The 14,791-nt window shown below is 34.3% G+C and overlaps 2 protein-coding genes across 6 annotated transcripts in view; one reads left to right on the plus strand and one right to left on the minus strand.

Annotated features, from left to right (window-relative positions):
- The window catches only part of LOC107219815, a 32,749-nt gene extending 26,881 nt beyond the window's left edge, over positions 1–5,868 (plus strand). For all 4 annotated transcript variants that reach the window (XM_046744606.1, XM_046744607.1, XM_046744609.1 and 1 more), the window contains 4 exons: positions 3,408–3,544; positions 3,953–4,129; positions 5,448–5,613; positions 5,685–5,868. In XM_046744606.1, coding sequence (XP_046600562.1) covers positions 3,408–3,544; positions 3,953–4,129; positions 5,448–5,613; positions 5,685–5,724 — 520 coding nt within the window. In that variant the 3' untranslated portion in view covers positions 5,725–5,868. The remainder of the gene's footprint in view (positions 1–3,407; positions 3,545–3,952; positions 4,130–5,447; positions 5,614–5,684) is intronic.
- A 6,711-nt stretch (positions 5,869–12,579) lies between these two features.
- On the minus strand, positions 12,580–13,783 carry LOC107219816 (protein KRTCAP2 homolog). Of its 2 annotated transcripts, none has more exons than XM_015658159.2 (3): positions 13,628–13,783; positions 12,903–13,121; positions 12,580–12,824 (listed from the first exon to the last, which is right to left on the minus strand). In XM_015658159.2, the coding sequence occupies exons 1-3, from the start codon at positions 13,629–13,631 to the stop codon at positions 12,646–12,648; spliced, it is 402 nt and encodes a 133-aa protein (XP_015513645.1). In that variant the 5' UTR covers positions 13,632–13,783; the 3' UTR covers positions 12,580–12,645. The 2 variants fall into 2 exon arrangements, with proteins under 2 accessions (XP_015513645.1, XP_046600566.1); XM_046744610.1 differs by lacking the exon at positions 13,628–13,783 and adding an exon at positions 13,296–13,444.
- Positions 13,784–14,791: the final 1,008 nt, after the last annotated feature.

A 14,791-nucleotide genomic window follows, 5' to 3' on the forward strand; every position in this document is an offset into this window, starting at 1 on the left:
AGACTCCTAAGAATTAGGAAACAAAATCATCATTGATTAATTTTGAATTTTACTATAAAAATAAAAATAAAATCTAAAAAACAGGTTTTTTTGAAAATCTCGAAAACCGTTTAGGTTAAAGAGCTAAAAATTTAGGTGAATTATTTTTATTCGACACCAAATCGATCCTCTAAGTGCGAGTCAAAAAAGCCGCGGGGGCAGATTTCCCATATTAACCCGGCTATACCCTTTGACAAACTTTCATCGTTAAGTTATTAACGACTGATGTCAGTTCGCAGCGTGAATCGAGGGACCTTGACATCTCATAACTCGTTTCAACTTTCAAGTTGGCTCCTCTGACTTGCAAACGAAAATATTACCAGAACACCTGGCCGACCGATAAAATTAAATTCTTTTTTATCACACGTGCATAAAAACTTGGGCTTTGCGTAGAATTTTACCGGGACGAAAGTAGCCAATTTCATCTCAGCTAGTGTTGTTAAGATAGGTTCGCGCATGCGCAGTTCACAATTACTTCACTTTCGTCCCTAGGGATGAGAAATTGACCACTCGCGACCCGAAAAATGACCACGTAAGGCCCCACCACTTTTCATCCACTTGTTATAAGAAATATCGTATGTGACTAGGGACAAAATTTGACGATCGCAAGTCGTGTGATTACCGCGCTAGCTTCGCTCAGGCGCAAACTTCACGCCCGTCCCAATCCCCAACTTTTGTCCCTTGTCACACGACATACTGTTTCACATACGTAGACGATCACACAGCCTGCAAAGTTTCACCGTTTGCTCCCAGTATCCGTGCACACATGGTCACAGTGATTCTGAAACATCTAATTTTTTGGACTAATCGGTTACGTTGACAATGGAGAATCAGCCCGCAGCGCCACCGCCGGCTAGCCACGAAAGAGGCTCAATCTTCGTAAACGTAACATAACCCATTTGAATTTTGCATTGTTGGGTTATATAACGCTTACGAAGATTGAGCCTATTTTGCAGCCAGCCGATGATGGCGCCGGTGACTGATTCTGCGTGGCCAATGTAACCCTGGTGAAAATGATTTCTATGATTTTTTACGAATTTTTGGGGAAATTAGGACATTTCGTAGAATTTTGTACAAAAAAATTGTTTTCGTACATTATTGTAAATGTGCACTGTTTCTCATAAGAACTTGAAGATTTTTATGAAAATTTGAATTTTTTCAATCGGATATCTGCAAGGTACCACAATTTTTAAAGAAAATTAACAATTCTATAAAAAAAAAACTATGCATATTCACGATTCTATACGAAATAATACGGAATGGCCCAATTTCTGTAAAAATTCGTAATAGTAGAAATTTTCACCGGGGAACCGAATTGTCTAAAAAATTCGGCGTACATATAACCTATATATATGTCTAGTTTGCGCTAGACAAATTTGTTCATAAAAACTTTTATCTAGTGCAAAATCAACAATAAAAATATTCCGTGTGTCGTATCTCGCATGAACACTTCCACGCTCAGAACACACGATGTCAATGAACACAGTGTCCTGCTTGTGTGCATATATAACTCACCCATCTACGTGCAAGTGCTACCGTTTAATACATACGCTAAATGCAGAACGGCGGTCTTATTATTGCATGCATTCATTATAAACTGGGCACATATGATAATATTATATCTGCATATAACGAGAAGAATTATGTTTCTGATTTCGGATTGGATAAATTGAAATAAAAATGAAGAAAAATTTTTTGACGAAGTACAAAAATTGCGAAACACTTGAAGTTTGCAAAAATGCCGCGAAAAATGTAATCAGATGTTAACTCAATTGCACTTCATAAAAGTAATGTAACTTTATTTCACTTTTAACGAGTCTTTCAACATTGATAATTAAAATTCAACCAATTTGTAATTACTTCTAAAACGTGCGATCAAACTTCTTTTAACTACCCTTGCCTGCTTTTGCAATATACATAATTAAAGTTCACTCAATTCTCTATTACTTTTGTAAAGTATAACTATAAACTTTACATTGATCACCGTAATTTTTGTAAACTATATGTGGCATAGGTGCAGCCGCTAATTACAAAAATTACCCGATGTGCATCAAGTGTAATGCATTATTTAGAAACGATTTACTTCAATTAAATAATTATGTTGGATTGAAAAAATGTGTTATAATTAGGTTTGTAAAATAACTTGAATGTTAATTCCCCGCATGTAAATGAATATTAATCCATATATACTAAAAAGTGATCAATATCCATAAAAATTAATGAAAACTCAAAGGGTGTATTTTGGGAATATTGATAAGAAAGAAATCTTACAAAATTGTCTGGCAAGTCGTGGAGATCGTTTAAAATTGGGTAAATTTGAGTTAAAAAAATATGCAAAAAGCACGCACAGTTTTCATAAGTTTTATCAATTGCAAGTTATAAAAGTGACACGAGCTTTGTATAAGCTAGGAGACACGAAGTGATTTTAGCCTTATCTGAACAAACAATATAACGTCAGTTCACGCCGTAAGTGAGCTATGATAGCCGAAGGCTATATGGGCTTTTGGCGTCAAGTTTGTCGAGGACACTTCCTGGCATATCGCCCCAGGCTCTGGGTCACGTTATAAACTCTTCTTCATTTCCCGTAGCTCAGCTTGCGTCTGAAAAACATGCGAAATGAAGTCGCATATCCATTATGCAGACTATTAAGAAAAATAGTTCAAATTATTATAAGATTTCAGCGATAAGCTTGAGCAAAAACCTTATTTATTATCTAAGTTCGACACTATCGAGTAATGAAAAATAATTTATGATGAATTGTGAATATAACATGAGTAGACATGTAAGAGGCGTTCTGAGCCAATCTGCTTTACCGCCTGAGTACATCCTGATCGATTGACTACTCGGTCGGTAAGGCAGACTGACTCAGAACTCTTACATATCTAATAACACTGAATTTTAATGCCGTATTAAAATTCCAAACTCTGAAGCTCACATTCTCGAAAAAAAATTATTCAAGTCGAATAACAAATTTATTCTTGACAAACTTTACTTATCGTTCATTATAGTAATATACGATTAAAGAAGACCCCACATTTTTAGCCAAGTGTCAAACACACATATTTCAACCTAAAGACTTTTTGACGTTCTCTGTTGTTTTTTTTTTTTTTTTTCTTCATCATTCAATTTGTGAGGAAATTGACCATTGCTCAAGATTTTTCAACTAGAATCATTACAAAATCTTGCGACTATGAAGTAGTAAAAAGGGGAAATTCATTAACCTCAGGGGGTTGAATAAAGGTAGTGTAGAAACTGATAATTTCTTTTAAGGATATTCTGAAACGAAATATGTATAGAAATGAAATAAGACGTGGCTCAAAGTATTGGCGAGTTGTTTTAATCCCTTTGATTAATTTTTCTGGTTACAGCGCTATGGATCAGGGAATACCAGCCGACAGTCCTAACCTGGTTTTACTCTTTTTCGTGACACAACTCTTCCTCCGGGAATTGTACAAGAGTAAAAACCTGCTGCGAATTGTCCCCATGGACATGACAGGATACTACGGTAATTAATCGGAACACGTTCACCTAAATCACATTCTTTTTTTTGTTTTCTCCGTCTGATCTAGTGTTTTTTCATGCGCGTTTTAAACGCACGTTTTTCAGAAACGTCAATGTGCCTGCAGTTTTCATAAATGACAATTTTTTCTCTTCAAGGCTTAAACACTCTTTCCGAAGACACGTTATGTTCGAGGGAAATTTTTATTTTGGAATTATTAGAAAAAATTTATGTGTAGGAGGAAAATCGAATGATCATTTGATAATTAGAAATTAGGAGTTCTAATTTAAAAGAATATTGAACGGACAAAATCGACAGAAGTAAACGTTTTGAATCAGTTTAGTTTGAATCAAATTTTTTCCGTCCAATCTTTTCATTATTGCATATAATATGCACTCTTTTCTCTAATTACAGAAAGCAAAGCAGGGCCGTCAAATATTGGTAACGTAATATCCCAGATCCTTTTGTGCAAACCAATAACCCCAAACTTTAACGAGGAGGAACTGTGCAGTATACAAAAAGACTCTGAAGAAATCAACGCCCTCATTAAAGAGCTGCAAGAATTCATGCCTCAGTCGGAAGCTGACACAGGTATATGAGTCAAAATTCCAAATGATGGCATGCCATTCGATCTCATGGTTGGCGATCGATCTGTAACTTCAGGAGTCAGTAGCACCTTATAAGAGTATGCTTTGGTATTCTTTTGATTTTTAAATCCACCCATTTCCTTTTATCGATGATATAATTTTTTTCAAATTTCTCGTACGTCATGTTTTTAATAATTTTTCCGGACTCCTTCGAATTGTTAAGAAGATTCTTTCGGCATCAATTTTTACTATGGGAAAACCTCAGCTTTAACAAAACAATATCACGAAATACGTGCCGATTCAAATACGCATGGAAAAATAGATTTCTCGAATGTCCGTTTTTCTTTGCAACGATCAGAATGTTGAAAAATTTAATACGGTTTGAAGCGTTGAGGTCAGTGTCGATCAAATAGTGAATATAATAATATTAGCTGCTTTAATGTTGCATTTTAGTATTGCGTTAGCTGCAATAATTATATTGTCCTGAATAAACCATTTTGAACGAAACGAGGAAATATTTCGAAAATCAATTAAAAAATTTCAAAAATAAAAATTTACCTCGGTCCTGCGGTTTCAATTTTCTTTTTCAACTTCCTTCCACCTTTAATAACTTCCATTGTACGACAGAATGTTGAATATTTTTTAATATTTCGTTATTTGAATTGCAAAAACACGGAGGGTGAGGGCATCAACTTATTTGAAAAATAAAAATTTCCTTCGCTAGAATTCCTGAAAACTTGGTTAATACATTACAATGTATACAAGGTGTTTCCGAGTAAACGCAGCGGTATATTCGGTTGCCTACCACTAAGGTGCTCTCATACCGTTAAAACACACCTGCCGAGTTATCAGTAGGTAACTCTGTAGGTCTGTTTTAACGGCATTTGTACCCCTTGTTGATAGGCAACCCAACATACTGCGTTACTCACTCGGAAACACCCTGTATGTGGCATTCCATATCTAACCGGTTTGACCGAAACCCTGAACCTCTCAAACCTGAATCAGGCTTTTCTAAAATCTTTTTGTTAGTCAATGAGATATTGTATGCATGATTTTTTGTAAACTTTTTATTAAAAAAAATTCAGTCGTTAGCAGTCGATAAAATAAACGCGGAAACCGACAATGTCCAAATTTTAAATATAACTCGAATACTGTAGATCGTGTGAAAAAAATTTGACGACAAAAAAGTTTTAGTTTCAACTGAATTTTGAAGTTTTAACGTATACAAAAAATGCGGAGACTCCCGAAAGTTGTTAAAACATAAATAAAGTCCCAGTCTTAGATTTCTCGGAAACCATACTTGATTCTGCTGAAAATTTCAGGGAACATTCCTGTGTTAGCGTCAAAAAACCTGAGTGAATTCCATTATGAGGCCGGATTTAGTTTCACTTTCTCTACTTTTAAAATAGCAAGTGAGCTTACAATCCCAGCTTCCATCTGCCGATCAATTAGCCAGCTCTTTAATTGTTATCTCGAGTTCAAAGAAAAGTAAGAAAAAACGTATCACCGAAGGAAAATCTCAACAAGGTAAAAAATGGGAAACAATGTTTGCTTTTCAGAAAAACACGTCGCTCTACAGGATTCTGCGACGCGAAGTAACGGTGCTAATCGAACAAGTTATCGTTGGGACACGAAATCTGGACCCCCTTCCTACTTCCAAGGAAGTTTTAGTTTCCTATGCTGCACAGGACGGCCAGCTAACATTTAGCGATAATTAATCATTATACATATATACAATATTATATCGAGATATATATTATATTATATTATATACACAGACGAACGTACGTATTATTATATCTGTATTTATTCGCATATATATCCATATTATATATACATGTTTTATACACCTTTGTATACATATACTTGCGTGTCCACGATTATATTTGATTGATTTTTATTTTATTTTTAGGCTGTTTTTATTTATTTATTCTCTGTAATTCATGTTCCAGATGAATTATAAATTGCCTATTCATCTGCAAGTATAGTCGCAACCGAAATTCCCTTATGGGATTCCGCAATCACAGTTTTAAAACAAGCTAATCGTTGGCCACTAGTAAAATTTCACTTTACACATTTTCTTTTGTATTTTTCTGGACACCAAACAACGTATGGAAATAATTCCGATTTCGTTTTGAATCATTCAAACTGTTTTCGTCACTATCGTTCTTTCTTTATCTGTCGATTCCATTTACCGTCACTTTTAGGTGCCTCGACTTTAAATTGTCATGCACAGATATAATAGAAGTTTCAGATATCTTTATCAAAATAGGAAAATGCATAGTTTCGGTAAAAAATAAAAAATTATTCATTAGTTATATCATAACTCCAGTAACACATTGATATCATGTAATCGTGAGAGTTGAAAATAAGAGTTTGAAAAACTCAAAAAGTAAAAGTTGGGAGCCAACACTGTATGTTGACGTATTATTGATTAATGCAATATGCGCCAGTACAGCAATTTGCCCTATTATTATCTTAGAAAATGTGCAAAAACTACGTACCTATCTAATACACTTTATCTTGGATCGCAAAACTTGTTCTAAGATTCTTTTTACATTCTTAATTATCGAACTATTCAAATCGCAGAAGAGTAGTTTCGCGATTAAATCAATCGTCAATTACTGTAATAACATGCGCTTTCAGTTTTTGGAAAGAATTTCTTTTCGAAATGCAATTATTGAGCAGTATATAGGTATATTACACGTATATATACAAAAATATAAATACACTTCGTGACGTTCCGCATCCACGCACCAAAGCCTTAGATACGAGTGGTTAGTTATAGTACAGATACAAAATTAAACGCGAATAAAATGAAACAATATTTACTGAAATAAACAATGGTTAAAATATTTCATCATATATCGTATACAGCAGTTTTCAGTAACAGTCTGTTTATAATTGTATTAAGACAGATGACATTTTTTTAAATCTTCTCAACATATTTAATATATGTATACACATCAATCAAAACGCGAATACGCAACAAAATTAATATGGCTGCCGCTGCTCCACTTGTAATTATATTTGGACTTTAGAATCGTTTACAATAGGCACGGATTACTCAGTACCATTTTATGCTACAGACAATGGCGGCAAGAATGGTTCGGTTATAAACTTACCTTCGGCAAAGGACTTAAAATTGAGATTCTATGATATACATAATGTATCTTACGTAGCCTCCGTATGGTCCACTCTTAATTCTCATTTCAATTATATGTTCGACTTTAGTTTCGAATAGCTTCGTTCGTTGTTTTTTTCACTTTCCTGAGTTGGTTTTGTGTAATTCGTTCCAACGTATTATACGTACATACATATGTACATAATTATCACTTATACTTTCATGCAATAACCAAACTTCTGGTCAATTTAAATTAATTAAGAAAATCTTGAAGTAAACGATATTTCGCACCTTGACGACAAAGGTGACACAACTCAAAAATTGGCATTCGTCAGTTAATAATACATTTCGATTGCCGAGGCTGGAATTTATAACCATGCGAAATGACAATTATGTAGTTACAAAACTTGCCACCAGAGAGCAGAAGTCTTGCTATGGCAGCGTAGAGGCTCTAAAAAACCGAGTCCGGTCAATCGCCTTCGTTTTGGCCGCCATTTTCTGACGCACCGAAATTGTGGGCAGTTTTAAACACGTATAAGTAGGTAAAAACGTTGATGTTAATAGCTAAACATATTATAAGCTAATACTGTAATATGTTCATCATATAACATCAACGTTTTCACCTACTTATATGTGTTTAAAACTTCCCAAAATTTCGGTTCCGCAGAAAATGGCGGCCAAGATGGAGGCGATTGAACAGACTCTGTTTTTTAGGGACTCTATCGTAGCGCACGGTAGTTTTGAACCGCATTTGTCATAAACTAGTATCACTTCATGAGTATCTCTTCAGAGTTCTTACGGCGAACCTGAATTTTGATTCGCATCATTCTATTGAGTATGAATAAAATTTTTGAGGTTAATTAGTTTCCTTTAAAGATCAATGGATCACCCCTTTAAACTTTTCAAGGTTTGATTTTTCCTCTTTTTTTCGGCTCGTATTTAAAATAACTTTTTTCAGTTGTATCAGCTTTGTCGCAAAGGTGCGATATATTTTAAATAACGAACCAGGTTAATTGGCCTAGTTTCGAGATATTAACTATACAAGGTGTAGGATAGCTGTGTGACCTCTAGCGTGTAACCCGCAGGGCGACAAACTCTCACGTTATATACACAAACTATACGACGTTGTACAAGCTGAATAATCCTGAAAATAACATTTCCATCTCTTAATTATGGGGAAGATAAATTTAAAAATAACAAGGTAAAGTTTTTCCGTAAAGCGGTAATTTTTTCTCAATTATGTTCAAAGAATCATCCAATTTTACTTACAAGATCTTTACCCCGCGTTTTTCGACTTGCTAAACGAGTAAAAAGAAGAAGTTAAAATAAATATTCTCAAAAAGAGTGATTAGCGGAGTGCCAACCGCGTTCTAGAGTTTAAATTATTCATAGCAATTATAATGTAACACCTATACCGTATAATCAAATTTTCGAAGAACAATTAATTTTATACATATATAAACGTTGTTAGTACATTATAATTAGAAATTATTCAAGTCTTTTTCAACGCACGGCACTTCTATATATATATATATATATATATATATATATATGTATATATATATATATATATATACGATAGGGTCCAACGGGATGCCACAATTTAATTATAATATATTCATTATTTAAGTATGTATACATGTAGTATGTATAGTTATGTATACACGTAGGATGAATATCGACTCATAGCAGCTAGGTTGTAGATTCATTTTAATTCAAGTACCGATATCGCATCACGTTTCAGAATGCAAACGCGTTAATAATTCACAAGAAACCTGAATTATTTCGCAGACTTTCCACGCCAACTAAGCCAGCCTTTTTCCTCCTAATCATGGATTTTCCATAATTTACATATTGCACCACTGCAGTGGCTTGATAACGTTGATAAAAAGTTTTTCCGTAAAAGTCAGTGGGAAATTTTGTCAAATAAATTTCAAACTTGATTTATTCATATTACATTATGCTAAATCATCTTATTATTTTCTTTCACTCGCCCTTCTGACTTGTGAAAATCTCTACAATTGCATTTTACTATTTTTCGTAAAAATTCCTTCAATTTTCTTAAATTCTATGTTGAAAATTTGTGTGAAGAAAGAAGTTAGTAGTAATCTACCGAAAATCATTGCTATTATCGAAAATTTTCAGATAACTTATTAAATTACCCTCGTGGAAAAAGCTCCCAAATATTGACGGTAAACCTCCAACTTTCAGTATAAACGCCGAATTTTATGGCTTAATCCTAAAAGTTGATGATAAACCCAGAGTAATTAAGGATAAATCCCCATGAGCTAAAGTTTAATCCCTAACAATTGATGGTTTATTTCTCAAAGCTGAAGGTGATCCTTTGACTTTAAAGGTACATCCGAAAATTAGCAAGCGTATATCCATCAATATTGGCGGTTATTCACAACTCTTAGGATATAAACACCTAGCTCTAGTTCACGGGGAACCCTCAAATTCAAGTGTTAAATTACATATGAACAAAAGCATTGTGTGTGAACGTCAATGGTTGAGGATTATGCCCTTTAATCAGAGCGAAATTTATTATACTTTAGTTGGGGGTCTTATACATATATTGATTCAACTGCACTGAGCATTTATATTATTTTTATCAAAGTACGTAGCGAGAATTAAATTCGACTTTTTCACTCCCGGAAATTACCAGTACGTCACTAGAAATGCCGTATGTTACATTTCTTCAGGGAAGCAATAATTATAAACTGGTACACAATTTTAGATTGTTTCATGCGGTGTCTTTTTTTATACATACGTGGCACATAATACACGTACGTACTTAATTACAACACGATGTAAATATGTTTCGTTGTACGAATTCTTAATGAATAATGAATTATATATTATATACACTCGAATCGTACGGGATGAATAAAAAAAAACTCGGAGGGTAAATTCTCAATTTGGAGGTAAACTCATTTAACTTGTGGGTTAAGGTCATGTAGTACTCCTACCCTTACCGACCGAGAAAACTCACCCTTTTTTCTCTATAATAAATTTAAAAAAAAACGAACATAAGGGGTTGAAATTTTTGCTCGGTTGGTAAAGGTAGTAGTACTACATGACCTTAACCCTGATCTTAGGGGTCGACCTTGAATTTTGAAGTACATAGTTAGATAAGGGATACGAATTTACCCTTCAAAGTTGGAGGTTGATTTTAATGTAAATTCAGGAATAAATTTGGGAGATTTTTGCCTGTCGTATGTTAACGATTTTTGATGGTGTGACGATAAATTATTTATTTAACAGTTCTTGCTAACGAAATAACGCCATTTTGTTGTATAAAATGAACCTGAAAATGAAGTTATTCAAAAAGCACTAGATCTATAACGGAGTTTTTGAAAGATTAATCTAAGTCTACCTGCATCTAGGACAATTATGAGCCCCATGAAACCAAGAATAGTAATCGATTTGTGTTTGTAAAATGGAAGTATTCTCGAATTGCATTATAAATTGCCACATGGATCTTTCCACGAAGTTACAGTTACACAGTAACGCACTTCTTAATTCTTAACGCAAATTACCGTATACGCACGTGTTCCAACATAGTTCTGCACTTATGCAGTACCTGCTTGACACGACTTCAAAATTACACGTGATATGTTATATTATGTATAAACTCTGACTCATCTCATGCAATTATTATTGCAAATAATTAATGCTCAATGGTCGTTAGCCATCAGAAAAGAGAAGAATTTTATTTGAAATTTTCGAATGACCCCAGGTAAATTTCATTACATAAAAACGAATTCTGATTTCGCAATTGGTGATCTCTAAAAACAAAATAAGCTCCAATTTTTTCATATATCTATGACATTTTCTCAGATGTAAACATAGAGGTAAAAATACGCATCATACACCTGTCTGTGTGTATTCCAAGAGTGTATCACGGACACTAATTGATTTTAATTTACAATCAAACCTCAATCATTGTCAAAGCGATAATGATGCAGGATAAATGTAAATTGAGCAAGTAAGACTGCATTGTCAATTTGCATACAAAAACATACTAAATAAAAAGGGTAGAAAATATTTACTGACTATGTTGACGTGGGAGTCTCTGGATTAATGTATAAAATGATTATCGTCGTATTATATTAGGAATTTTAATATCTGGTAGTAAGATAACACGAGATTCTTGACTGTGCTCTTCGAGGGAATAAAAATAATAATCAATATTAGTCTTAATTAGATTATATTCATATAATCTGACTAGATTATAACCATATGAATATATATTATATAACATGTATTCATACGCGTAAGTGGACCAACACCAAATTCTAATGAAAAATGATTAACATTGTTCTTATTAGATAATTTTATTATTATAACTGTTATACTGTTATTACTATGAAATAGAAATATACCCACATCTATTCCGTAATTATATCGGGTGAGACCTGGGATTGGTTTTAAAGTTTTTCTTTGTGTAGATATAGACGTAGAATTTTAATGGAAACTCCATGCATAGCTTACCTACTTAGGTATATTTCAAAAATATCTAATGATTTATCAAATGCCTCGTGATAGTGATAATAGATATTATTATAGACATAGATAAATAAATAAAAAATTCTGAATACCATGAACTTAGGTGATATTTATGAAATTGAGAATATTTATTATTTATAAATATAAAAGAAAGAAAAAGTCATAAGACAGGAGCAGAACTGTATGGGCATGCGTCAGATTAGCAAATATATATTATATATGATATGTAAATTCTAAATGAAGATTCCTAAAATATTTAACTAACGTAGAAAATGTATAACTTTAAATATTATACACGCTGTGTTATATAATACATATTCAAATGAAAAGAAAGAACGAAAAAACAATTTTATTATAATGTAGTGTAAAAAATTAATAATAATTCAATCCACACCTACTGTAACGGATATAAATGAATTTTATACTCCTGTGTTCTCGGTATTGAATATGACGAAAAATCGGTTAAATTATACCTGTAATGCTGCAAGGTATTTATTGTTTTGAGTTAGATTCGCAACTACCTTTACATTCATGTATTCTATAGCACAAATTTCATTCACGTAAGTACAGCTTCAATGACCTAAATTACAAATTCTTTATTAAGAATTTCATCTAGTGAAACTAAAGTCTCACGGTCGATAAATTTAAACACTCGAGCATAATGATTAATTATGTATGCAAATGAGAATTTGAACATTCGTTCCCGATGTAGAAGTAAAAATGTACAGAAAAAATTTATAAACCAAAAAATATTGCTCGACCGGTGGATCAGGAGTTGAATAATGGTATTAGGAGAAAGAATTGAAATAACAAGAATCGCATGATATGTAAAAATGTAAATACATATATTTTATTCACCTGAATACAGAAAACATCATATAAAATTTTTACTTCCGCTTTTTAGACTGAAAGGATGCTGCAGGCACAGTCGTACCACTAGAGTAAACTTGTTGCGAGATTTGGTTGATATAATAAAGAGCGATTAAAGAAAACAAGAAACAAGTGGTCGTCGAAACTCTGTGCACCATTCCAGATGCAATCATGGCAATGAGCAGAGATCCAGCGACTGTAAGAAAAATTTCGATGGGTATTAGAATATGACTTTTGAATGACCTAGACAAATTATTATTGATCTTTTTACTACCTTCAGGAAACAGCTTGGACTGGAATGATTTTCCGAATAAAGTCATCTCAAGATTTCCAATCGCCGTGAGAATCAATATGAATAATACAGAGCCCAGATATCCTCCGAAAACGGTGTGCAGTTGCGAGGATGCGAACCAACCTCTGTACATTTGCATTCCAGAGAATAGCAGTACGGTCAATATCGATGACAAAATAAATGATACCCCGTTTGTCACAGCTAGAAGTAATAAATTACATATATTAGGCTGAATCTGAAGAGTCCTGCAGTGCCGACAGCCAAAATTATTTTTACACTTTGAGAATATTGCTGAGTAATAATAAATCTGGAGAACTGGAATAAACTAAAAGATTCTCAACATTCCGATATATATTTAAGTTGAAAAGAACCAACCGACTCGTATGCAAGTTCATTGTTATTGTTTGGAATAAATCGAAATTCCTGCAGCCTATTGATTCGCTTCAACTTAGTTAGGAAAAACAAATGAGTGATTTTCACGTTAAAACTGTTCTGTTTTGATTTTTGAGAAGTAAACTTGGCATGTTATGTATACGAATATTTTCTAACATTTTGATACGCATTTATTTCATCACATGGATAACAATTCTTTTATCAGAAGAGTAGATAGAGGTTAAGTCAAAGTCCCGAAGAAATAAGTGATATTAACCTACGGTACATAAGCAGCTATGATTGACAACAAATTCGACATTGAATACGATAATTACCCATTATTGTTACTTATTTATCACAATGCTATATTTTCACCAGTCCCTGATATCTGTTCGCCGGAATTTGTACACTTGGCAGTTAGCGGCACGAAGGAGTCGGGGGAGACCACGGAGAGTGACGGAGAGACACTCATCATCGAAACCACGTATACGTATATGGAGCGGCAGCCACACATCGCGATTGGTTCCAAATCGCGGTTAGCAAAAATAACTCAGAGTATAGCCAGCAGATCGCGCTGTCGTCAGCCTGGCCCGTGGACATAGATAATTCCGATAAGCGTCGACCATAGCATGGAGACTAGAGTACAGGAGTCCAATCTCTGTATTGAAGATGTGTCCGCGAAATCATGAGAAATAAGGGTTCCGCTACAGCAGCGCTGTCGTCATTCTGGACCGATAGCTATATGTATATTAAATATAATAGTTTCTGTTCGCACAACTTTATGATTATTATGTTAGTTTGTAAATTTATAATAGCAAATATTTTAGTTTCGTTATATTCGTAGGTTGTACCTATTTACCACGTATAAGGTGACTGAAGGGTCACAACAGTAGATTTACTTTCTTATTCCACATGACAAGTAGTTAAACGTTATAGTAATTCAAATTACGTACTTATTGCCCGCGCCAGAAATTCGTGGGCCGATACTCGAATCAGCAGTTACGTACGTTCGCTTGGCCGGTGAGGGCGCAGCGCAAGTTAGTTAGTCTCGAGCGCTCGAATAGGTAGGACGCGTTAGGTTTTCCTTAGCCACGCGCGTCGATTATTTCGTTTCGCGTAGTTTTAAGTTTTATCCGTTTAAGTTGGTCAGGGGAGATGCGGTTCACCCTCCGGTTAGACCGGAGATGCCCGTCTCCCGGGCGAGCGTCATCGCGGCGACATACATTGTCGCCCGAGCACTTCAGCGTTGGTTTCCCGAGACGTCGGGACCGCTGTTTGCGCGGCATGGGCCACTCTGACGCTCCCCATTCTCCGCTTCCACGTTAGCGTTGGAAGTTGCGGATCGCGGTTTCTCATGGAGATTTAGATAAGTTGGCTTAAGATTATTGAATGATCATTCAATCTAGTTGACAAGGAACGCACCAGCAACTGTATTATCCTGTATTATGATAATCTGATTTACAGTTAATAAACATTTGTCTTGCTTCAGCTTTTCCCTC

This window comes from Neodiprion lecontei, chromosome 7, assembly GCF_021901455.1.
Source record: "Neodiprion lecontei isolate iyNeoLeco1 chromosome 7, iyNeoLeco1.1, whole genome shotgun sequence".
In the NCBI taxonomy this organism is placed as follows: Eukaryota; Metazoa; Arthropoda; class Insecta; order Hymenoptera; family Diprionidae; genus Neodiprion; species Neodiprion lecontei.